This window comes from Rhinolophus sinicus, linkage group LG07 (genome assembly GCF_036562045.2).
Source record: "Rhinolophus sinicus isolate RSC01 linkage group LG07, ASM3656204v1, whole genome shotgun sequence".
In the NCBI taxonomy this organism is placed as follows: domain Eukaryota; kingdom Metazoa; phylum Chordata; class Mammalia; order Chiroptera; family Rhinolophidae; genus Rhinolophus; species Rhinolophus sinicus.
Window position 1 is genome coordinate 84,375,235 of NC_133757.1, and position 24,448 is coordinate 84,399,682.

Here is a 24,448-nt window from a genome sequence, read left to right on the forward strand (position 1 = left end):
CTGGGCTCAGGTGCTGTCTGCCCGCTGCATCCATTAGAAAGTCCCCCTCAGTTTTTCACCTAATGTTTTTAACAGTCTTTGCTTAATTCCATTATTTCACCAGGAGTTGCAAAGTGGTGATTGTCTAGTTCTATCATTCCTTCATTTATCCAAAACCGTTCAAGAAATAAGTTCCCCCTTATATTAGTCTGCTCCGGCTGCTGTAACAAAAGATGACAGTTTGGTTGGTTTAAACAACAGACATTTATTTTTTCCACAATTCTGGAGACTGGAAGTCCAAGATCCAAGTGCCGGCAGGGTTAGTTTCTGGTGAGGCCTTCCTTCCTGGCTTGCCGACCACCACCTTCTCACGGGGTCCTCATGGGCCTTTCCCTCGTGAGCTCTGGTGTCACTAGTCCTATTGGATTAGGGCGCCACCCTTATGACCTCATTACCTTAGTTACCTCTTTGAAAGCTCCATTTCCACATACAGTCACATTTGTGGTTAGAGCTTCAACATAGGAATGGGGGAGGGGGCACAATTCGGCCCATAGCACCCCTCGTCGGTTATTTACTTGAGGTACCACTTGGAAAGCTAAGGGGATTTTTTTGGTCTCATGAGTCTTTTAAGGAGGTTTTTGGTTATAAGAATTTTGATTTAAGACTTTACACACAGGAGGTGGCTCAGGTCTCACTGGTCTTTTACCTTCTTCTCTACCTCTGACTAGGTTTTGTGATAAGCACACACATTAAATTCTTAATTCTGAAGCATTGTCCAGAAATACATTTTCACTCTTCAATCTTTTTGGTTTCTCCATTTAGGAGGAGAAGAGGCGCAAAACTACATCCAAAGAACCGTAAGAACTTATTTTTGTCTTTCTACATAGCAGATAATAAGGTAATTGTTCTTGAAAGGAAAAAGGGTTTGTCGTGAATTGCCAGACAGCCTTAGCTTTGAATCTGATGGGTCCAGGAGCACAGGACCAAGGCGCTCCAGCTCTGCCATGTGAGGCGGGATCCCTCCGTGTGGGGAAGACACACCTGTGACCAGCACCTTGCCGCTTCTGCAGCAGCTGGTGCTCATCTGGGTCGAGGGATTTAGGTATAACTTGGACAGTGGATTCTGATATGTTCTGAAATTATTAAAAAGCTGTCTTGTGCTTTGTTCTCAGAACGGAGAAAAAAATGGCTCGAACCAAAACAGTAATGTCTTCCAAGGTAAATGGGGATCTCGGGGTGAAGCTGATGGTGTGACACTAATGGCATTGCTGGAGCCAGCTCTGAGTGCCCTTTGTGTCACGTCCCCACAGACCCATCCTCCAAGGTGCATTCAGTGTGGACAGTACCTGGATGACCCTGAGCTAAAGTATGAACATCATCCCCCTGACGCAGTAAGTTCCAGCTCTGTCTTCAGCCTTTTGTTTCCTGTCTCTTGTGCCTTGGCTTAACAGTCCGATGTGTCTCAGGTAGATGAGCCACAGTTGTTGACAAACGAGAGACTGTCCATCTTCGATGCCAATGAATCTGGCTTTGAGAGTTACGAGGCTCTTCCCCAGCACAAACTGACATGTTTCAGGTACTGATACGCTTCTTCCTGTGCCAGGGCACTTCCCTAAGATCCCTAAGTTCTTCAGACCTGTAGCACCTAATGTAGCATTTCTTGTACTGCTAACGCTTGATGGATGAAAGCCACGCAGCTGGTGGAAGCTTAGTAGGTCTTTGCTGGATTTTGTTTTTCTTTCTGTTGTTAATACTATACATGTTAAATCTTCAGTCTGTATACACACTTAGGAGGTCAGTCATTCAAATGAGCGCCAGCTTTGTGCTAGGTCCTGCACTAGGTGTTATGGATATAGCACCTCAGGTCCCGCTTTGACGGAGGCAAAACCAAAGTTGTGTTTGTCAGGTAGTAATAACTATGACAGATGTAGAAAGTACGGAAAGCAGAGAATGGTAGGAGAAAGAAGTTGTGTTTAGAATGGCGGGTAAGTGACTTGAGCAAAGACCTCGGTGGCGTAAGAGAACAAGCTGAGGCATTAGCTAGGGAAAGACATCCCAGGGGGAGGAAGTAGCATGTACAAAGGCTCAGGTGGGCCCACGTTGGCTGTGGAAGACTCAGTGATGGGGCTGGGGTCACTGGTAGGCTAGGGAAGAGGGAACAGGATATATTCAGGGAGGGGGCTAGATCCTGCAGGGCTTTGCAGGCCGCGGCAATCACTCCAGAATTTTCTGAGTGAAGGTCCATGCATCTGAACTGTCCCTTTGGCAAGGCCTCAGCAAACCCTTGAGTGAGCAGTGTCATCACTCTCTTCAGCGCCTTCTGTGTAGTCCGCTCCCTGTCCTGGAGGTGTAGTTACTCTCAGAGGCTTCACTTTGTTTCTTTGTGAGAAATGGCTTGACTCTGTAGGACCAGCCCATGTCTCCTTCCAGGCCGAGGCTCATGCTGTTTCTTTCCCCCAGAGAAGGAGTCATGGGGGCAGGTGGGTCACCTCAGTAACCCCTGTTGTAAGCCTCAAGTGGACATCACTTCTAGGCAGCCCTTTCTGACACCCGTGCCTCACAGCAAGTTGGGGGTTCTTGTGCCCTGGGACAAGACCCCAGGGGATTTCTTCTGCTAGCACTCTTCACGCTCCCTGTGTTTGGGTTGGTTGTGTTTCCCTGTCCAACACAATCAGGATTCTGATCTGTTCATCTACCAGTGACCCCCAGGGCCTGTCCCTAACCTCTGCCTGATGACACACGCGAAACATGCTGTGTTGAGGTAGCTGTGGCCCATGCCCTCGTGCGTCCCTGTGCTTTCCTCAGGACAGAGGCTCGGCAGAGGACCAGGAGCTGGAGCCAGGGCTGGAGTCAGGGCTGGAGTCCCTCGGCTTCTTCCCCACGATGGAGTCTGCTGTCGACTCATTCCTGTAGGCTGGGAAGGTTGTAGTAAGGACACACTACAGTAATAATGTGCCTTTTAGCATCAGGCCATGGGAGCAGACTGCCTGAGTTATTTAGGGACTCCATTACCCTCTAATTCTTGGGCTGAATGTGGCCGGTGGAAACAAGTCTCAGGTGCGGTCCGTCCTGTGAATGAGTGGGTCCTGTCCCTGCCTGGGACTTAGAACTTCTCCTTGATGTCACCTCCACTGAGAGAGCGCAGGGACAGCCTAACAGCTTGGCCCTGGATCCCCATCTGCTGCGGGTTTGCGGTGTCCTACTCTCCTGTGACATGTGTCCATCTTCCCTCCCGGACTTCAAGTCCCGAGGGCAGGGCTGTGACCTGTGTCCTGTTTACCATGCCTGGCACATAGTAGGGCAGCTCAACTCAAGGTGTTCATTTTCATTTTTTAAAAAGCTTTGTAAGATAAGGTGAGGATTGCTGGCTTCCAGGGCCCTCGGCCAAGTGAGTGGCGGGAGAGGCGCTCAGGAGACCTGCCCAGACCCCATGTGGCCCACGGGGGGTCTCTGAGGCATGGCACGGGGTCTCCGGTGCAGGAGGGTGGTCCTGGAGGCCAGCACAAGCAGGTCTGTAAGCAGAACCCCCGATTCACGTTGTTCTTAAGTTTGGCATCCTGCTTAACAAGGAACAACCTCCCAGTGTCCGTGTCGAGGCCGTGGGACCGAGGACGTTCTCAAACCTGAGCTGTTCCCCTAGAGGGAGGCCGAAGTCATTCCTTCCCATATGCCCGTTATACCTCACATTTTATGCTGTTCTACAATATGCTTTATTTTTTTAAGTTTTTAATTGAGGTGAAACATAACAAAACTTAACCATATGAGAAATATCATGAAGAGGTAAATCCATAGAAACAGAGCAGATGAGTGGTTGCCGGGGATGGGGAGGGAATAAGGAGAGACTGCTTAATGGGTACGAGTTTTTATTTTGGGCAATGGAAATGTTTGGGAGCTAGACAGAGATGAGGATTGTGCAACTGTGAGTAGAATGTGTTTAAGAGCCGGCATTTCTCCATTAGCAACATGCCGAGGGAGGATGTAGTAGCGAGTTAGTCTCTTGTGAGATTTCCCCTCTTCCCACTGTAAGTCTCACTGATCTCTTGGTGTTGCCTTTGCAGACACTTGTACGCTTGATGTGCAGGTGGGAGGATCAGGTAGAAGCTGTTAGAGTGAGAAAACACTGTATGATCTAGTGTTCTGGCAGCCAGAGAGGTGACAGAGTCTAGGAACGGCACGTAGTCCTGTCACCTCGTGTCTGGACTTGACTCTGTGCTGCAACTTGCCTTTACTGACCAGCTGGTGACCACACTCTTTGTTGCCTGTCCAGCGTGTACTGTAAACGTGGTCACCTGTGCCCAATCGACACCGGCCTCATTGAGAAGAATGTTGAACTCTTCTTTTCTGGTTCGGCAAAACCAATATATGATGATGACCCATCTCTTGAAGGTAAGCGGAATGTTCCAGGTTATATTTGGGACAGATATTTCAAAAACCAACAACTTGCCTGCAAAGCAATATTCAGCCTCTTCAAGTGAGGTCGTGAGACTTGTGCTGCGAACAGCTCTGAGCAAGCACAGTCTGCGCTCTGATAAGGAGAGCCTGGCGCGGCTGATAAGACATGTCAGCCCAGGTGGACGCTTCGTTTTTGATGTGCCTCATAGCTCTGAGTCCATTTCGTTTCAAGAAAATGTTTTTCTTCTTTTTCCTCTCTTAGGTGGTGTTAATGGCAAAAATCTTGGCCCCATAAATGAATGGTGGATCACCGGCTTTGACGGAGGAGAAAAGGCTCTCATTGGCTTCAGCACCTGTAAGTATGTGGCCAACTGGACTGTCCTGGGATCTGAAAGGAGCCTTTGCTCCTGTCCTTTCTGGGGCTTGCTTGGGCTCTGGGAAGTCTCAGCAGGCTCACGTGAACACCACTGACTGTGGGAACCATGGGAGGTTCGATTGGGATGGCCTCCTATTGGTTACAAGTGGCCCTGGAACTGACCCTCCAGTTATACAAGTAGCTCATATTCTTGCAACTCAAACCCAGACCACATTCTAAAAACCAGGATGAACCAAATGAAAGTCCCTCAGCCGGTTTCCATTCTCTAGTCGGCTCAGACAGGCCACTTCTGCATTTGGTAACTGATCGTACTTTATTTACGTTTTTGACATTTGGGTATGGGATGACGTTTAGACTCTCCGTAAGCTTCACAGACTCATCTCTGCCCTTTGGCCACCATAGCTGCCTTCAGGTTCCAACTGCTTTTTAAAAACCTTCTGTTCACTCCAGCCTTTGCCGAATACATCCTGATGGATCCCAACCCAGAGTACGCGCCAATGTTCAGCGTGATGCAGGAGAAGATCTACATAAGTAAGATCGTCGTCGAGTTCCTGCAGAACAACCCCGACTCGACCTATGAAGACCTGATCAATAAGATCGAGGTACAGGGGTGGAAGTCTTTGTAATCTGGGATCCACACATGTTTACATGCGATAGAGTTATTGCTGGAAAACTCACATTCTTCAGTTCGGCCTAAGAAACTTCTGATCTTTTTTCTTAAAGACCACGGTTCCTCCTTCGGTGCTCAACCTGAACCGATTCACCGAGGATTCTCTCCTGCGTCACGCCCAGTTCGTGGTGGAACAAGTCGAGAGTTACGACGAGGCTGGGGACAGCGACGAGCAGCCCATCTTCCTGACGCCCTGCATGAGGGACCTGATCAAGTTGGCGGGGGTCACGTTGGGAAAAAGGTGAGGCCGCAGCGGGAGGCAAGCTGAAGACCTGAGAGCCGAGCGCTCTTCCAGGCCGCTCACAGCATGGGGACCTCTCTCCCAGGCGCGCTGAGAGGCGTCAGACCATCAGTCATTCCGCCAAGGAGAAGGACCGAGGCCCCACGAAAGCCACCACCACCAAGCTGGTCTACCAGATCTTCGACACGTTCTTCGCAGAGCAAATCGAAAAGGATGACCGAGAAGACAAGGAGAATGCCTTCAAACGCCGGCGCTGCGGCGTCTGCGAGGTGACCTCCCCGGCCCGGCGCCCACGTCATCTGAGCAACTTCTTTCCCTTTCTGGCTTGAGAGACTCACTGTTCAGATGTGACCCGTAAAACAAGATCTGGGAGAAAGTTGGTGATGTGGGGGGAAGGGCATACCCCATGGGACAGATTGGTAGGACAGCTGTTGAAAAAGGCGTCCTTGGGCACTTTGCTGTGAATGCCACTGTCACAAAGGAGCCTGGCCTCCTGGGTGGCATTTGCTCTGCCTGCATCTCATTGTATAAAGGCCGAGGGAGTGACTACCCCCCAGAGACACTGTGTCCTCCAAGGGGAGGACACCCTCCCAGGAGCCCACCTGTCTTAGGCTCTTTCCTGGGAAAGCGGGGACTCTGTCCAACTTAGATTTGAGGTCTTTCTGTGGATTTTTAATACGTTTTTAACTTCACTCTGGAGGACTTAATCTCCCTAATCCTATGACCCAGAGAGCGGATGTATTTTGGTGTCTATTTGGCTTATTTTGAATGAGAACTTAAATGCAAAAATACCGCAGCTGCTTTCAGAACCGCCCTGTCCGCTGTCCACTGGATTCAGAGCTTTTCCTTTTGTCCTCAGTGGTAACCCTTAACAGGGATTTGTATGTCCTCACCATTCTTGTTTTGGTTTTACTTTTTTTTTTTTAACCTAGCACATGTGTATCCAAGCTGGAAAAACAATGTTTGTAAACATACATAACTGATATCTTTCATAATCAAGTTATGTGTTGACATAGGTAGATCTAGTTCATTCACTGACTGTTCCATAGTACTTGGTTATACGACAGTCCCAACTTAACTCTCGGTGATGGGCGACTTCCGACCTTATAAGGCATGCTGCGGCAGAATCCTTCAATGAGGCTTCTGGGACTGCCTCTACTTAGAAGCGCAGTTGCCGGGGTGTGGGTTATATACTTAACTTTAATTTAGAACACTGCTCTCCAAAGTGGTTCACCAACCGAAACCCTTTGGGCAGTGCGAGTTTCCCACACCACATGTCCAACTTTTTAACCTTTGCCAATCAGGAGGGTATGAGTGGTATCTATATGTTCCTGACTCTCATTTCCTATACTTCTAATGAAGCTTTATACAATTTCTAAAAATTGTAATTTGCCAAAAAACTGGTTACCGACTGTTACTAATGGCCGTTTGATTTTCCTTTTTTAATGTCTTTCAGGTTTGCCAGCAGCCCGAGTGTGGAAAGTGTAAAGCCTGTAAGGATATGGTTAAATTTGGTGGTAGCGGACGGAGCAAACAGGCTTGCCAAGAGAGGAGGTAGGCTTGGCTGACACTTCTTCTGGTAGCAGGGGACAATGCCAGCCGATGGCTGGTGCGCTCTGTGTGGGACGGCTGGTTTGAAATGTGCAGAGCAGGCAGGAGTGCTTTGTCTTTGCCTAGCATCGTCACCAGGCCTGTCCCTGTTATCTTACTCCAACAACCCCATTCAGTTTTACTTACAAAAGGGGCCTCGCTTATGTAAGTGACTTTGTAGGTGTCCCAATATGGCCATGAAGGAGGCAGATGACGACGAAGAAGTGGATGACAATATCCCAGAGGTGCCGTCGCCCAAAAAAATGCATCAGGGGAAGAAAAAGAAACAGAACAAGAACCGGATCTCTTGGATTGGAGAAGCCGTTAAGGTAATCTGGAGCGGACTCCGTTGCTTCTGCTGCCCTCCGAGAAGCGAGTTGTCTCCTGCTTTCGCCACCCAGCCTCTTCAGCAGCCTGAATCCCACTCGCTTGTCTCTTGAGAGGAGCAGCGTTCGCTGCGAGGCCGAGGCTCGTGACCACGCACCAGAAATGTGTTTTTGCTTGTGTGCCGGAAGACTCGGTTTCTCTAAGGTTCCAAGATGGGTATTTGACACAGTTCTAAGGGTGTCAGGCTGCTTCCTCTCCAAGCATGTTTGAAGAGAGTTGTCGACACCCCCTCTGGCCTGGGAGTGGGTGTCTTTGAGGCACTAGCAGATTGCCTCCTGTTCATTCTGTTTAAGAATGACCTCCCCGCCTAAGGCTCAGTTCCTTTCCTAAAGCTGGAGAGTAAATGTCCTCAGCGCTGCTTCCTTGATGTCCAGAGCCAAGGGCATGGTCGGTTCATTGAGCAAGTGTGAGGCCTCCCTCCCCTGCCGTTTGCTGCTCCAGGCCTGGGCATGACTCAGCCCCTGCCCTCTGGTGCTGATGGTGGGAGCAGGAGGGCAGGCCTCCCACTTCTGAGCAGGCCGGGGGAGAGCTGCAGGGGCGCTGGGGCTGCAGAGGCTTTCCTGAGGAGGTGACGTCTGAGCTGAGGGCCAGAAGGCGGGAGAGGAGCTGCCCCACAAAGATCTGGAGCAGAAGCAGGGCAGAAGGCCTGGGGTGGGAGAAGAGGGGCCTGTGGCTGCGGGAGGAGCTGGGGGTGGGATGCGCTTTAGGACCATGGTGAAGAGCTAGCAGCGGTGCTGTAACCTCGAATGCTGGAAGCGGATTCGCTGCGGACACGTAAGGGCGCAGCTGACAGGAGAGGAACATGAGTGTCCTTTGCTGCAGGCTTCCAGCCTGGGGCGGTGGATGTTCTCTGTAGGAGCCAGGCTGGAATGGCTTGTGACTTCTTCACGAAATCGTTATGGCTTATACCTTTGTATAAAGTAACAAGGACACCATGCAGGTCAAGCCTAGTGTGCACCCTCAGACCCATCCCCACCTGAAATCCACTGTCTTTGTTTTCAGACTGATGGCAAGAAGACTTTCTATAAGAAGGTATGCATTGACTCGGAAACCCTGGAAGTGGGGGACTGTGTCTCTGTTATTCCAGATGACTCCTCAAAACCACTGTACTTGGCAAGGTTTGTATCTTTCCCTTTGCTGGACTTCAGCACACACTTCCTCTTGAACAGCAGCAGCAACTCTGTCCTAGACGGAAATGAAAAAAAAAAAAAAATTCCCTAAGTAGACGTGGAGCAGATCAAGTTGGAACTTTCTTCCTCCTCCTCTTCTGACTCCAGGGTCACGGCGTTGTGGGAAGACAGCAGCCAAGGGCAAATGTTTCATGCCCATTGGTTCTGCGCCGGCACAGACACGGTCCTCGGGGCCACATCGGACCCCCTGGAGCTGTTCCTGGTAGACGAGTGTGAGGACATGCAGCTGTCATACATTCATAGCAAGGTGACGGTCGTCTATAAAGCTCCATCGGAAAACTGGGCCTTGGAGGTGAGTGCCCGGCGCCTGTTGCGTGCCGCTCTCTCACTGGGTGGGCTCATGCCTGACAGCGTCCCTGTCCCCAAAGGGAGGCATGGACCCCGAGGCCCTGATGGCGGAGGACGATGGGAAGACCTATTTCTACCAGCTGTGGTACGACCAAGACTACGCAAGATTTGAGTCCCCTCCAAACACCCAGCCGACAGAGGACAACAAGTACAAGTGAGTGTAGGGGCTAGGCCCTGGTGCTGTCCCTTCTTGGGGAGGACAACGTGCTTTTGTGTGAGTCCCTCTAGCTTTTTACAAACTTCTGTCTGCTGGGTTTGTTTCCCTGGCACCGTCTGGTTGTTTCTTTGCCAACTGCAGACCAGTCTGGCTGTGTGGCGATAGTTTTAGGTGTATGGACAGCCTGGTGCTGAGTTACCTTGACGAGAAGCTCTCGTGTCCAGGAGCAGGGTTTATGATTCCGTTTCCAGCCTTTTTTAATGTTCCTCAGCGTCTGGACCATAGATTTCACATGTTTTCTTTCATTTCTTAGGTATCTTCTCTCATAAGTGAGATCTTTGGTTCCATTTTATTCTAACTGGTAGGTGACTACCCTTAGGGAGTCTTGGCTTTTTTTTTTAAAATGTTAAGTTCCTACACCTTCCTTTCTAACCTCTGTGCCTCACTTGTTTTGACTGAAAGTGGCGCTGGTGCCTCATAGCAGCGGTGGGATAAAGTCTGGGAGGGCTCTCTAGATGCTTCTGGTGTTTTCCAGTCGGCCTGCTCTGCCTTTTGACTTGATCTCCATGTTGAAAGCGGTCTCCAATCCTCCTTTAAGGAATAATACTGAACTTTACCAAATATCTCTTTAGCCTTTATAGAGATAATAGTATGAGCCTCCTCTGATATTTTGAGTTCCTACCTGAACCACTGTATTCTTGCTCCTGGCATATTCCTCACCATACTCTAGATTCTGTTTGTTGATGTCTTAGGTTTTTACGGCGAATACTCAAAAGTGGGATTGGCTTGGCATTTTCTTGTGTTGTATATATCTCTGGGCTTTGGTCCCAAATAAGAGGTTTCAAAGTGTGAACATAAAGTACAGGAAAGCCAGTTCCTTTAAACATCTGCAGATGTTTTTTTCTTGGTCATCAGAGTCTCTGGGTTAAGCCAGCAACTGCTGCTGCAGTCACCACCTGCCACCTCAGGGCCTTTGGTTGTTTGTCCTTCTCTCCTTCAGGTTCTGCGCATGCTGTGCCCGTCTGGCTGAAATAAGGCAAAAGGAATTTCCCAGGGTCATGGAGCAGCTCGAGGACCTGGACGGCCGGGTTCTGTACAGCTCAGCCACCAAGGATGGCAGCCAGTATCGAGTGGGTGACGGCGTGTACCTCCTTCCCGAGGCCTTCACATTCAAGTGAGTGCCCCCGTGGCTCAGTACAGGGTTGGCTTTGGAATGTCCCCGACCCTGCACTCCAGTACCAGCTGCTGCCTGAGCCAGCACACTGGCTGGCCTCTGTGGTGATCAGACAGTATCCAGCTGTCCAGTGCAGAGCGACTGCAGTTCCGTTGCAGAGTGAAGCTGTGAGTCTGTGAAAGAAGTCAGAGAGAGCACCAGAGTCAGTGGTAAGCCCACCCAGCTCTGCCTCTGACCAGCTTGTGAGGCTTGGGCCGGAGACCCCCTCCTCTCGGTCCCCAGTGGTCTGATGGGGACTGAGAGGAGGATCTCGCCTGCCAGGCCCGTAGGATTGAGTGAGTTAAAAGAGGTGCTTAGCGTGTTTCCCTGAAAAGAAGACCGGGTCTTATATTAATTTTTGCTCCAAAAGATGCATTCGGGCTTATGTTCAGGGGATGTCATCCTGAAAAATCACACTAGGGCTTGTTTTCCAGTTAGGTCTTGTTTTCGGGGAAACACAGTAGCACAGTGCCTGGCTTAGAGTAAAGACTGAATGAATGTGACCTAATTCCTGATAACAGGAAATGCATCAAAAGACTTCTTTGCGTATCAGAGGGCTGAGGCTCTTCAGAGAAAAATCAAAGCCACAGATATTTTCCACACTTTATCCATTCTTTTTCCATTCTAAGAACTGGTACATGGTTGGCGTAACAACCAACATTTTCCCAATTTAGTTTGGTTTCTCGGCTTGCAATTCTATTTTCCTGGAGTCCCAGTTGGAACCCAGCCCTCAACTGCAGTTCACTTATGATGAATTACAAACATGGAGAGCAGGGTCCTTTCAGCCTGGCGGTCTGTACGTCACCCCCTCTAGTACTGATTGTCCTTGGCATGAAGTGGGGGCTGCCTGGAGTGCTGCTTCCCAGGTGCTCCCAGTGTAGCAGGAGCATCAGCACAGGTGCTTAGTCGCCTTATGAGCCCATCAGACCCTGAAGGGGGCCTGGTGGGTAGGAAGGGCGGCTGCCGCCTTCCTAATGGCAGTTGTCAGAGAATGCAGCCCAGCCACCTTGGCAGCCAGTCAGATGACTGACTTCATCACAGTGGGGCCAAATTCGGCTTGCCCAGACTGCCAGTCTCTTGTCCCTGCCTTCTCCAGTATCACCTCTAGGTCAGGAGACTGTGGGTTATACCATGGTAATAACCCCAACCGCAGAAGTTCGCTTCTTCCCAGTACTGTGTCTGTCACAGTTCAGTAGGGAACTTGGCCTGTTATGTCACTCAGGGACCTGGGCTGACAGAGTTGCCACCTTCTCAAAAGCTGCCAGTCTCTGAGGCAAGGGAAAGCACGCTGGAGGCTCTCCTGGCAGTTACACGCTCCCCCCACCCTCAGAAGTGCTTGTGCATCACTTCTGCTCACACTCAATGAGCAGAATGAGTCATATCCTAGGGAGCTCACTCCTGCCATGGAGCAGGGAGCTGGGAATATTCGAACAACCCAGCACCTACCATGGCCAGCAGTGCACAGATGGGACAATGCTCGTTTTAAACAGTGGGCGAAATTTAATCTTTCTCTAAATCTTTTCTAAGGATACTTAGCTGCACTAATTTGTGAGGTGTTTGAATTTAAATGGCATTGTCACTGGTCGGTCGTGCTGAACTACCTACCTATTTTAAGGTTTAATGTTGGGTTACATGTAACGTATGCTTTTGTGCAGCATCAAGCTGTCTAGTCCTGTGAAACGCCCACGGAAGGAGCCTGTGGATGAAGATCTGTACCCAGAACACTACCGGAAATACTCTGACTACATCAAAGGCAGCAACCTGGACGCCCCTGAGCCATACCGCATTGGCCGCATCAAAGAGATTTTCTGTGTCAAGAAGTGCAACGGCAGGCCCAATGAGACGGACATCAAGATCAGAGTGAACAAGTTCTACAGGTCAGTGAGGGCTCTGCTCTTCCAGGAGACTGCAGACTCTTCCTGAAGGCTCTGCCTGAAAGGGGGCTATAACGTAGCACACCCAGTGATGTTTTAAGAGTTAGGTAGAGGTAGCTTTTTTTCGAAGTTTCTGATTACCTGGTGAGTGCTGACCGTGACTCGAATATTTCATAGCCTTGCTTTTAAAGAGACTGAGTTCTCTCTCGCATAGAAATCTTTAAGCTGTGACAAAGGCAGAGGGGGAGTGTCCTGGGCTCTTCCTGAGGCACCCACAGAGAACCTCGAGTTCTATTTATGACTGTCTGCGTTCGCCCCTCCCCCTCAGCCCTCCCTGCTTTCATCTTCCTGTTTCTCCCAGCCCTGCCTTTGTGTCCTGGGGTTTCTCTCAAGGTCTTGGCTGTACCTAGTCTTTTTTTGGGACCCTAGTCACTGGTAGGGGTTAGGAGCTAACCTGAAACTAAGCCATACAGATAGTTATGACATTGCTTCACTTCTTGGCCAACATGTATCAGAGACTTTCTTGAAGTTTCGTAATAATCAGTTGTAACAATGGGAAAGAAAGGAGAAGTCTGGCTGCCATAGGCGAGAGAAGGAAGCTTTAGACATGCTCCCTCACAGGAGGTAGGCAGCTGCTGTCTTGGCACAGGGCCAGTCTGTTTGGGCTGCGGTGGGGGCACGAAGAGCAAGCAAACCATTTAACAAACTAACTATAAGGTCTGATGTTCAGTTACGTGTAACGTTTGCTTCTCTGCGGCATCAAGCTGTCTAGTCCTGTGAGACGCCCACAGAAGGAGCATTTGTTGCAAAGAATCCTACTCAGTTTGTAGTGTTTAGTGCTAGCTAAGGGGGACAGTCATCAAGCTGAGCTAATTGGGGGGGGGGGGTCAAGGTGTTTACCCACGGATTCTCTGAGCACCTCCAGGAATGCGGTGCCCTTGAATCCTTGCCTGCTCATGGCAAGAGAGAAATGCTAACACAGACCCCTCTGTGCACAGGCCAGAGAACACGCACAAGTCCACACCGGCCAGCTACCACGCAGACATCAACCTGCTGTACTGGAGCGACGAGGAGGCCGTGGTGGACTTCAAGGCTGTGCAGGGCCGCTGTACCGTGGAGTACGGGGAGGACCTGCCCGGGTGCCTGCAGGACTTCTCCGCCGGGGGCCCGGACCGCTTCTACTTCCTCGAGGTGGGGCTCGGGGCCAGCGCGCAGCCCCTGAGAAACCAGTGTCATTATCCAGAGTACAAATCTATGACATGCATGTCTGGAACTTAATCCTTTAGCTTTTTAAAAAGCACAGATTAAGAAGTGTAATAGTTGAGTGTCCTGGGGTAACTAAAATTTACTTAAAGACTAGACCGACCGGTGCCTTAGAGTGAGTTAGGGAGAGGGGCTCCTTCCCCAGGGAAACAGCCCTGCCTCTCGGTCCCGCCAGGCAGGTGTCTGCATCCAGGCCGGGGCCACACACCATGCAGGGGGCCCTGGTTATCAAGAGAAGATCTAAGACTCTGTTGACTAAGCTAATAATTGCTTTTACATTGTGTGATTGTGGCCTTTCTGTGTTGGTTTGTCTTAGAATGACACGTGCCTGTTTCCCCTGGTTCTAGTGTGGAGAGCCTCATCAGACAGTGTGGTCGGTCGGTGTAACACTTGCCTAGTTTTAGAAGGAGTAATTCAGGCACTTATAATAGGAATCTCAATGTCAGTCACATAAAATATTTGTATTAATAGAATGCTTTTTGTTTTTTATTTTTCGTTTGAAGTATAGTAAAATCCAAGTACTTTTATTGGTGGCTAATTGCTTATGACCATAATCAGGGAGAAATGAAGTGGATCTTTATCAAATTGTTAGAGAGGGGACCAGTGTATTTCTCTGCCAGACTGTTGTGGTTCTTCCCTTCTCAGGCCTATAATGCCAAGAGTAAAAGCTTTGAAGATCCTCCCAACCATGCCCGGAGCCCTGGAAATAAAGGGAAAGGGAAGGGAAAAGGTATGTCATTACTCCATGGGGTTCTTTTTAAGTCCCATTTTCTATAACTCGGGATACTTAAGATCAGTATAAAAGAACAGCCTCTAATGTTACTTCATTCTCTGTGTTAACTCAAAAGGAGGCTGTCTCTGAATCAGTAAGGTATTTGAAGAAAGCCAGTCATGGCTCTGATTTGATTAGTGGCCTGTCTCCTCCAGGGAAAGGCAGGGCAAAGTCTCAGACACGTGAGCCAAGCGAACCTGAGGCGGAAATTCCGCTGCCGAAACTGCGTACCCTGGATGTGTTTTCTGGCTGCGGGGGGTTATCGGAAGGATTCCACCAAGCAGGTAAAGGCCCGGAGGTTTTCTGTCTGCCCAGCTAGTAAAACCAGACCAGGCCCGTTCTGTCTGGAAGAGCTTTCTGGTTCTGGTCACTTTTCTGACTCAAAAGTCTCATTCCACGAGGTTCAAAGCCCGTCTTTGTCTCTGTATCCTCCAGGCATCTCAGAAACTCTGTGGGCCATTGAGATGTGGGATCCCGCAGCCCAGGCATTTCGGCTGAACAATCCTGGGTCCACGGTGTTTACGGAGGACTGCAATGTCCTGCTGAAGCTGGTCATGGCCGGGGAGGTGACCAACTCCCGGGGCCAGAAGCTGCCCCAAAAAGGCGATGTGGAGATGCTGTGCGGCGGGCCGCCCTGCCAAGGCTTCAGCGGCATGAACCGCTTCAATTCTCGTACCTACTCCAAGTTCAAGAACTCTCTGGTGGTCTCCTTCCTCAGGTGAATGGAGCAGAGGCCCCTCTGTGTTCAGTGCTGCCTGTGGGTGACTGGACAGCCAGCCCTGGGGCTGCTGACTAGCCGTGCTGGGGAGCAGTAAGTGCTTTAGCTTTCGCTGCTGCTGGAGGCCATCTGCTGAGGTGAGACCCGGCCTTCGCCTTCAGGAAGTTCGCGGCTCACTTTCCACTGGGGAGAGACCTCAAGAGTTGGGAGGTGCAACTTCTCCACAGCCAAACGTCGAGCATTCAGGAATGGCTTTTGGTAGAGTAGGTCTTCTCTTACCTCACGCTTATTCTTATGGTCTCTGCCGCCTCCCACAGCTACTGTGACTACTACCGGCCGCGGTACTTCCTCCTGGAGAACGTCAGAAACTTTGTCTCCTTCAAGCGTTCCATGGTCCTGAAGCTCACGCTCCGCTGCCTGGTCCGCATGGGCTATCAGTGCACCTTTGGCGTGTTGCAGGTGGGGCTCCCGGGGAACGGGGTAGAGCTGGGAGGATGGACATGGACCGGAGGGGGTCAGTGGCCCCTGGACCGCAGCACTATCCGCAGCTAAAAGTCAGGCTCCAAGGGACAGGCCTTAGGGTGGTACCCTGCGGTGCTGGCGAGGGCCGAGAGACGGCCTCTGTGAGGCTCTCTGCGTTTAGATCTGAAAGCTCAGAGCTGGGGTTCCAGCAAGTCCACCTTCTCCAGAGCTGTACCTCGTGTGCCTGAGGAGGGGCCAAGTGCAAGGGGGTTCTTGGCCACATTGTTTCCTTCAACAGGAATGGTGGTGGCCAAGTAGATGCTCTAGGCAGAGGTTAGATCGCCACGGAGGGGTGGGTGAGCGGTTGGCAGAACGACACATAGACCAAACTGTTACAGGGTAAAAGGCAAGTGTATCCTCTGTGCAAATGTATGTGCATACAGACACCTGGAGAAGGTGGGGGCGGGGGGGTCGCACTGCAGGTGGCTACTAGTGTCTTTATCTGCAGGGACAGCTAATTGGGGTGGCCCCGGGGTAGTCGGCCTTACCTGTAAACAGCCACACTGTGTGTACCCATTCAGGAATCGCTGGCATAACTAACACTGAAACAACTATTAAATGGGAAGGGAGGTTGGCTGAAAAGCCGTCTGTGAGTGAGCGAGTGCTGAGCCTCGTGGCTCCCCAGTTCAGCCTCTGCTATCTCAGGCTCACTGGTCAAGCCCGCTTGGCTGCTGTGTTCTCTGTCCCTGTGAACACGGGCTGCCAGCTCGGCGCTGGGCTCCCTGGCGTCTCCTCTGGCCTCCTCCCCGTGCATGCTGAGACCACAGGGCCCCTTGCAGTGCTGTCTAAAGAGCTGCCAGGATCCCCAATAGGGTTCACTCCATTTTCTCCACTGGCTGCCACATGAAATCTGTTCTTTCATCTGGTCCGACTTGGTCGTGTCAGGAGTAAACCTACTGTGTTAATTAGGGGTTCTCCAGGTGAGCTCTACACCAGCCAGCCTCTCCATAAAGTGGGGTGCCACTTACCCTGGGCCTTGATTCCTCAGTCGGAGGTGCCCATTGACCCGTGTGTGTGACTCTCCCTTGCACAGGCTGGTCAGTATGGCGTGGCCCAGACACGGCGGCGGGCCATTATCCTGGCCGCGGCCCCTGGGGAGAAGCTGCCCCTGTTCCCAGAGCCACTGCATGTGTTTGCGCCCCGGGCCTGCCAGCTGAGTGTCGTCGTGGATGACAAGAAGTTTGTCAGCAACATCACCAGGTAGGATCCCCTGCTAACCCCACTGTGTCACGGGTTGTGAGCGTTATCCTGGGAGTTTTGGGATGGCACTGCCACCTCCGGCCTCGTTGTGACCGCCGAGTAAGCACTGCATACAGAGCAGTGGCCAGATGCTTGGCTGTATCACGAGCAAAGCCCACACAGGCCCATCCCCTTCCCTGACGGAGTCTCAGAAGAATGCTGCCTGTGTGACCTCAGACGGCCCTTGGACCTCTGAGTTATGTGGTCCTCTCTGGAGAGGACAGTACCAGCAGTCAGGAGATGGCAGCTATGACTCAAGAAACAGTGGCGGTATGCGTTCCCCGAGGTGTGACTGTGCCATGCTCCATGCAGGCTGAGCTCAGGCCCGTTCCGAACCATCACTGTGCGTGACACCATGTCCGACCTCCCTGAGATCCGGAATGGAGCTTCAGCGCTGGAGATCTCGTACAACGGGGAGCCTCAGTCCTGGTTCCAGAGGCAGCTCCGGGGCTCGCAGTACCAGCCCATCCTCAGGGACCACATCTGTAAGGTAACATCGCCGTCAGAGGAGGCCTCCTTCCAGCTGCCTCATGGGAACACGGACCTACAGAAAGCCCAGCTGGGCTCAGGGTGGGAAGCAGAATCTGACCCCAGCCTCCCTCCAGCTCTTCTGCTCTTGGCCCCGGACCTAAACCACTGTCACCTTGACTAGCTCCCAGCCTTGCCCCCTCACTGCCTCCTGCTTCTCTTCTTGCCCCAATACCCATGCCCTCCACAGTGGTCTGCAGTCGTGTAAAGCATCGATCAGGGTGTCTGCTCTTCCTGGAATAGGCCTGGAGTGGTGTGTGTGCTCACTGTCCCCTCGGCCTGACCTCTGTCGCCACTCCTGTTTTCTGCGTGTTGTCCCAAATATGCCAAACCTGGCCCTTTGTGCCCCCAGCTCCCCACTCCTCACACTGCAGGGCTCAGCTCAGATGTCCTCCCCACGCTGGCCCGAAGCCATCCCTTCGCCTGTTCCCCCCACATTATTCTTCATCCCTGCTCTGTCTTCATGGCACCTGTGTAACCCCTGAGTCCATTTGGGTGCTTGTCAGCCCCAATGGGAGTCAGCCCCTTGGGGGTTCTTGGTCATTGTGGTCCCACAGCATATGCTCAGATGCTCCCTGAGTTTGGTGACAGCTGGGCCCTGCTGCCCTCTTTCAGGACATGAGCGCGTTGGTGGCCGCCCGCATGCGGCACATCCCCCTGGCGCCGGGCTCAGACTGGCGCGACCTGCCCAACATCGAGGTGCGGCTGTCCGATGGCACCATGACCAGGAAGCTGCGGTACACCTACCACGACAAGAAGAACGGCTGCAGTAGCACTGGGGCCCTCCGTGGGGTCTGCTCCTGCGTGGAAGGTGGGACCCGTTTGTGCCCTCAGTGCGGCTTCCCTCCAGTTTATTGGGAAGCGCCTGCCCCCTCAGGTTCTAATCCCCTCATAGCTGTCCAGGGGGCTCGGGGACGGGGCATTGCTTCTTGGGGTTTCCCACCAGGAGATACTGGGTGCTGCCACTCAGGACCCAGAAGCCCTGGGCAGGGCACACATGCCGAGCCTGGGTGACTGCAGTAAATAGTGTGAAAGCATGAGTGGTAAAAGCGGTGCCTGTGGACTATCAGCTGCTGTCCCTGGGTGGGCTCCGCACGCTGTAGGTACCTTCCCGGGCTGCCCTCCTGTTCTGTGACGCGGCCTCACTGCAGCCCTCTCCCAGCAGGCAAAGCCTGTGACTCCACGGCCAGACAGTTCAACACACTCATCCCCTGGTGCTTGCCCCACACCGGGAACAGGCACAACCACTGGGCTGGCCTCTACGGACGGCTCGAGTGGGACGGCTTCTTCAGCACGACTGTCACCAACCCTGAGCCCATGGGCAAGCAGGTGGGTCAGAGGACCAGGGGCAGGCCTGGGAGGGGGGCGAAGGCACGGCTGCCCCTGCTCACTTCCTGCCTCAGTGCTGATGGGCACAGGCCCACAGAACGGCTGAGGCCTAAGGCCAGACCTGCCCACGGCACAGTTTTCATCCCTGCCCCACCCACCTGCCTCTTTCCCGCAGGGTCGCGTGCTCCACCCTGAGCAGCACCGTGTGGTGAGCGTGCGGGAGTGCGCCCGCTCCCAGGGCTTCCCGGACACCTACCGGCTGTTCGGCAACATCCTGGACAAGCACCGGCAGGTGAGTGGTGTGGAGCCGGCCTGGGTGTTCTCTGGCCTTGAGGAGGGGCTGGTGGAGGGAGCCCCTCTGCCCCTGACCTGGGGGGAGCGTTGTTCGGCAGGGAGCACAGCTCACATGGGCACTTGTGAGGGGATCTAACTGGCCTCAGCACTACCCCAGAGGGGCGGCCAGGAAGGAGGGTCCCTGTTTCTCGGCCCAGAGTGCTTATGGGTCAGGATGAGTCAGCCTGTTGGCTGCCAGTTACAGCTCTGAGGCAGATTTATCCCTCAGAGGGATAAAGCTTCCAGTGCAGTGCATTTCAGAGAGGGAGCAGACTACCATGTTTCCCCGAAAATAAGACCTAAGCGGAAAATAAGCCCTAGCATGATTTTTCAGGATGACATCTGATTATAAGCCCTAAAGCGTCTTTTGGAGCAAAAATTAATATAAGACCCGGTGTTATTTTCGGGGAAACACAGTAAATACATAGTGGTGAAAATTCACTATTTCTAAGGGTAGAGGTGAACCCACAATTCCTCACTGATTCTCAGGGTGTTGGGTTGGCTTCTTAAATGAATGTATTTCCATCCCAGCAATGCACGCATATGGCTTAAAACGCCCACAGTGCTTGGGGTTGTATCAGCAGCCTCTGTTTCATGCTTTCCCCCTAATCCTGTTCTCTGGAAGCAGCCACTCTCAGCTGGAAGAGAAGCATGGTGGCTTCTGGATCTTTGAGTTTTTCTAAAGCCCTGAATGGCCCCTTCTCTCTGGGTGGTTCTTGACACCGTGGTGTTTGGAGTGGGAGGATAGCCCGATTTGCAGGTCCAAGGACATGGTGCTGCAAGGGCTTCCAGGACCCATGTGAACATGAGGCCAGGGGCCCAGGGGCCCATCCTTGTGCTGGCGGGGGAGGGCCCTGACCCCGGCTGGGCCAAACCAGGCATCGGCCTCCTTCACTTTTGCAGGTGGGTAACGCCGTGCCGCCACCCCTGGCCAAGGCCATTGGCTTGGAGATCAAGCGCTGTATGTTGGCCAAAGCTCGAGAGAGTGCCTCAGGTATGGCGAGGGTGGTGGGCCGGGGCCAGCCAGGGTATAACTGTAGGCTCTGGGACTCCACGTCACGCACCCTCCCTGTTGTCCTCCCTCTCTCTGTGGGCTGCTGTGAGATGGGGGGAGTCACACGTGTGGAGTGCTTAGAACAGCCGGGTGCCTGGCACACAGTGGGTGTGCGGTCGGGTCCCCTCTCTTTCCCCTGTCCTGCCGAGCGAGCCTGCCTTGGCCTCTAATCTAGGCAGTCTGGAAATTTCTAGGGGGCACCTTTGAGCAGCACTCAGTCTCCCTGAATGTTCATTCAGAGCTGCTGCAGGTTCTTTTACGGTCAGCCGTTAACACCGACGCCTGGCGTGAAGGTAGTTCCCGACCTTGTGCGTGTGAGCCTGTGTGGTGCACTGTCGCGGGCGCTCCCAGCAATGACGTGCCTTTCTCTTTCTCTTCAGTTAAAACCAAGGAGGAGAAAACTACCAAGGACTAGTTTCGCCCTCCTGTCGCCCTTGTTTCTGGCACCAGGGATCCCCAACATGCACTGATATTGTATTTTTAACGTTGAAATCTGTCAGTTCTAATGTGTTGTACACGGTGTTTGTGGCCTTGGCTGACATGAAGCTGTTCTGTAAGGTTTGCTTCTCAACTAATGACTTAGTGGTCAAATTGTGCAGTACTTTGTGCATTCTGGATTTTAAAAGTTTTTTATTATGCATTGTATCAAATCTACCACTGTATGAGTGGAAATTAAGACTTTATGTAGTTTTTATATGTTGCAATATTTCTTCAAATAAATCTCTCCTATAAATCACCCTGGGTGGTGACTCGTGACTTTTGAGAGGCTTCTGGCTGAGGCTGGGTGAGAATGAGCTCCTCGGTGCTAAAGGTGGCTGACCCTACAGAGGCATTTGTCTGAAGTCAGATCTTCCCATGTGTCCCGTGTGTGTTTGGGTGTGGGAGTCCACCTATGTGACTCAGTTCTGACCAATGAGATGCAAGTGTAACTTGCTAGTGTGGCTTCCAGGAAAGCCTTTTAACTAAGCCTCTTAGTTGGCTTTCCCCATGGCCTTGCAGCTCGTTGGAGTGCTCTGTGATGCCTGGCCGTGCAGCAGCCCTCTTGTGACCATGAGAACAGAAGCCGCTTGCAGTGGATGGTGGGGCAAGGACAGAGGAGTTAGTCGGAGCCCTGGCCTGCACCCCTTGACAAACTCCTTCTTTGCTTAAGACTGTTAGGTGGGTTTTCTGTGCTTTGAGCCTAATTCAATCCTGCTGACATCTAAGACGAACAGACCTTTGCTTTGGTGTTTATCTTTGGCAAAGGACTTGCTATAAAATGCCAACAAAGCAGAAGCAGACAAAGAAGCATCAGTCACCAACACTCACGACCCAGAGGTTAGTTAAGTAACACCTGCCCTGCCACCTGCACACGTACGTCCATGAGTGGGGCACTCGGGGGCCCTTCAACCCTCTTTCCACTCAGTGAGCCCAGGTGTGTTAGTCACAAGACTCAAGGACTAAATATAATTCAAATGCACAACTTACTAAGTTCCTTCCTCTGTGGTTTAGTGTTTGCCTCTTTTTGCCGTGACAAACAGTGCTGCATTGAACATGCTGTACATTCTCTTCATCACCTCCAGGGAAATCTCAAGAGGTCCCGGGATCATCAAGCATAAAAGTTTTCATACTTCCCGTTTCAGGTCTTGTGGCTGACCCACCCCTCTGGAGAGGCTTTAGCGCTGCCGTCTCCCACGGTGCAAAGTTTCTTGCAGCCTGCCCTGGCTTTTGCTTCTTTAGTCCTTAATGCAATAGTGAAAGTCTTGTTAACATTTTTTAGGAATGACTCGACACTTCCATGTGTCTGGTGACCACTGGAGTTTGTTCCTTCTCTCTGTGGTGACACACGACTTGGTCTTCACTGGGAGCTATTTGGGCATTAGATTTCTACCACTGATGTGTTACTTTCATCTTGAGTCATCGCATCATTGCCATATTGAGATTTTATTCTTAGGGGTTATATTTGTCTGCTTTTGTTTTTCGGAGCCTATTTAGGAACGCCTTCCCTGCCCCCAGATCATAAGCTTATGGTTTCTTCCATATTTCTATGACATCTCATTTTAACATGTGGATCACTTTTGGAAGGACGAAAACAGGCACCTCAGTTTATGTAGTTTTTGAACAGGTAACAAATGCATACAGCAAACATAAATAGCTTGATATGGTATCTGGAAAGTTCCCCCATCAGATTTTATTTTTCAGCTTTACCTGCTTTTTTTAAAACTGAAAACTCATTAAAAAGTGTATTGTGAGGGCAGTTGGATGGCTCAGTCGGTTGGAGCGTGAGTTCTCACCAACAAGGTTCAACTCCCACATGGGATGGTGGGCTACACCCTCTGCAACTAAAGATTGAAAGTGGCAACTGGACTTGGAGCTGAGCTGCGCCCTCCACAACCAGATTGAAGGAAGACTTGAAGCTGACGGGCCCTGGAGAAACACACTGTTCCCCAATAGTCCACAATAAAAAATTTTTTAAAAAAGTATTGTGAGTAGAGTGAAAAGTAGACTTTCTTCTGCATCCCAGGCATCTTGAATCCTTGTCTCCTTCCAAAGTCATTCTTTGTCTGAGTACAAGTATGTGTCTGTTTGCTGCTACAAATGGTGGCATCGATTAAAACTGCTTTGTGGGCCGGCCCGGTGGCTCAGGTGGTTAAAGCTTCATGCTCCTAACTCTGAAGGCTGCCAGTTCGATTCCCACATGGGCCAGTGGGCTCTCAACCACAAGGTTGCCAGTTCAGTTCCTCAACTCCCGTAAGGGATGGTAGGCAGCGCCCCCTGCAACTAAAATTGAACATGGCACCTTGAGCTGAGCTGCCTCTGAGCTCCTGGATGGCTCAGTTGGTTGGAGTGAATAAAAAAAACGAAAAAAAAACAACTGCTTTGTGCCTTGAAGGTTGTTCTACCTAGAATGTCTCACTGGTTCCCCTGGATTTTTTTTTTAATTGAGGTTTAATCTGAAATGCATAGGTCCCGAATGTAGAGCTTCCATCCACCCTTGGATTCAGTCTTCTCCCCACTGCTCTATGCTCCCTCCGGCCTCCTTTTACATTTCTTTGGGAAATACTTGACTTTTGATAAAAATGATACATGCTTGATGTTGAAGAAAAAGTATTCCATGCAGAAAAATACCAAAATGGAAGTAAAGATGAGGCCAAATCGAAACACCCAGAAGCATCCATGTTTAGTGGCTAATGTGCTCTGGGCAGTACAGTGTCTCTCCAGGGGTGGTGCTTCTATGGATGAGGCAACATGTAGCTAATTCTTTATTCATGATGGTTGCATAGTTTTCAATTTTTCAATTCTTTAAGCCACACTGTGCTGGATACTTCCTTACAATTTAATGCACTTGGATGTATATATTTCCTTCCTAGGCTAGTCCTAGGAGAGAGTATGGAAGGTAGTGGATGTACAAAACATAGTAAAATACATTTATATGTTACATCTCGCATATATTACATAAATTCATACTATATATTAATACATAAAGTATATAAAATAAATTTTATATTATATATTTATATTTAAATCAAGATAATATATGCATACACATGGTAAAAAATTTTAAATACAGCAGAAAAGTCCAAAAACAAGATTGCCTCCCCTGATGCCTTTCTCTCAGAGCATCCCTCAGCAACAGTTTGAGATTTCTTTTCTGAAAATAGTTTGCATATATCTACATATCTATGTACAATTAAAGATTTACACAAATTGGTTCCTCTAGCATATGCCATTTTACATCTTGCTTCCTCCTCTTATCGTGATTTTTAAAAACATGAGCACAAATTAATCTACTTTAAAGACTGCATAGTATTCCATAGATAATGGAAAAACATACTTTAATCTATTTAACCAGCCCCACCAAATGGACAGATAATTGTTTCTGACTTTTGCTATCATGAACAATCCTGCATGGGTATCTTATTTTCGCATCTTTGTAAACATTTACAAGTTTTTCTCACAGTTCGAATTACTAGGTGGCTCAAAGGAAAATACATCTGTGCTTTTCAAGTTTTAGTAGATGTCAAATTTCCCTCCAAAAAGTTTGCATAATTTCATGTACCAACAACACGTACAAGCCTCTGTTTCTCTACATCTTTGCTAGCTTTGGGTAACATCACATTTTTAAAGTTTTGCCCATCTTCTACGTTGTTTGTATTTTGCATTTCTTGGAGTAAATTTGAGTAAGTGCACAAATGTTTACTGGCCCTTCGTACAAACTTTATATTTTCATCCTTATTTCCAGACCACCCTCTTTCTTTCACTCACTTTCCCAGCCTCCTTCCTGGTCTCTTGC

The 24,448-nt window shown here is 50.6% G+C and overlaps 1 protein-coding gene across 5 annotated transcripts in view; it reads left to right on the plus strand.

Moving 5' to 3' along the window:
• Positions 1–20,911, plus strand: part of DNMT1 (DNA methyltransferase 1) — a 39,313-nt gene extending 18,402 nt beyond the window's left edge. For 3 of the 5 annotated variants that reach the window (XM_074338201.1, XM_019744900.2, XM_074338203.1), the window contains exons 13-40: positions 802–836; positions 1,152–1,197; positions 1,290–1,370; positions 1,446–1,555; positions 4,247–4,365; positions 4,634–4,726; positions 5,198–5,349; positions 5,471–5,658; positions 5,744–5,927; positions 7,115–7,212; positions 7,430–7,577; positions 8,638–8,753; positions 8,913–9,117; positions 9,194–9,327; positions 10,331–10,504; positions 12,199–12,420; positions 13,416–13,608; positions 14,326–14,410; positions 14,608–14,736; positions 14,888–15,170; positions 15,488–15,629; positions 16,726–16,892; positions 17,244–17,421; positions 18,075–18,270; positions 18,622–18,788; positions 18,964–19,080; positions 20,025–20,115; positions 20,556–20,911. In XM_074338201.1, coding sequence (XP_074194302.1) covers positions 802–836; positions 1,152–1,197; positions 1,290–1,370; positions 1,446–1,555; positions 4,247–4,365; positions 4,634–4,726; positions 5,198–5,349; positions 5,471–5,658; positions 5,744–5,927; positions 7,115–7,212; positions 7,430–7,577; positions 8,638–8,753; positions 8,913–9,117; positions 9,194–9,327; positions 10,331–10,504; positions 12,199–12,420; positions 13,416–13,608; positions 14,326–14,410; positions 14,608–14,736; positions 14,888–15,170; positions 15,488–15,629; positions 16,726–16,892; positions 17,244–17,421; positions 18,075–18,270; positions 18,622–18,788; positions 18,964–19,080; positions 20,025–20,115; positions 20,556–20,590 — 3,888 coding nt within the window. In that variant the 3' untranslated portion in view covers positions 20,591–20,911. The remainder of the gene's footprint in view (positions 1–801; positions 837–1,151; positions 1,198–1,289; positions 1,371–1,445; positions 1,556–4,246; positions 4,366–4,633; positions 4,727–5,197; positions 5,350–5,470; positions 5,659–5,743; positions 5,928–7,114; positions 7,213–7,429; positions 7,578–8,637; positions 8,754–8,912; positions 9,118–9,193; positions 9,328–10,330; positions 10,505–12,198; positions 12,421–13,415; positions 13,609–14,325; positions 14,411–14,607; positions 14,737–14,887; positions 15,171–15,487; positions 15,630–16,725; positions 16,893–17,243; positions 17,422–18,074; positions 18,271–18,621; positions 18,789–18,963; positions 19,081–20,024; positions 20,116–20,555) is intronic. The other 2 variants (XM_074338200.1, XM_074338202.1) reach the window with 1 other exon arrangement.
• The last annotated feature ends 3,537 nt before the right edge of the window (positions 20,912–24,448 follow it).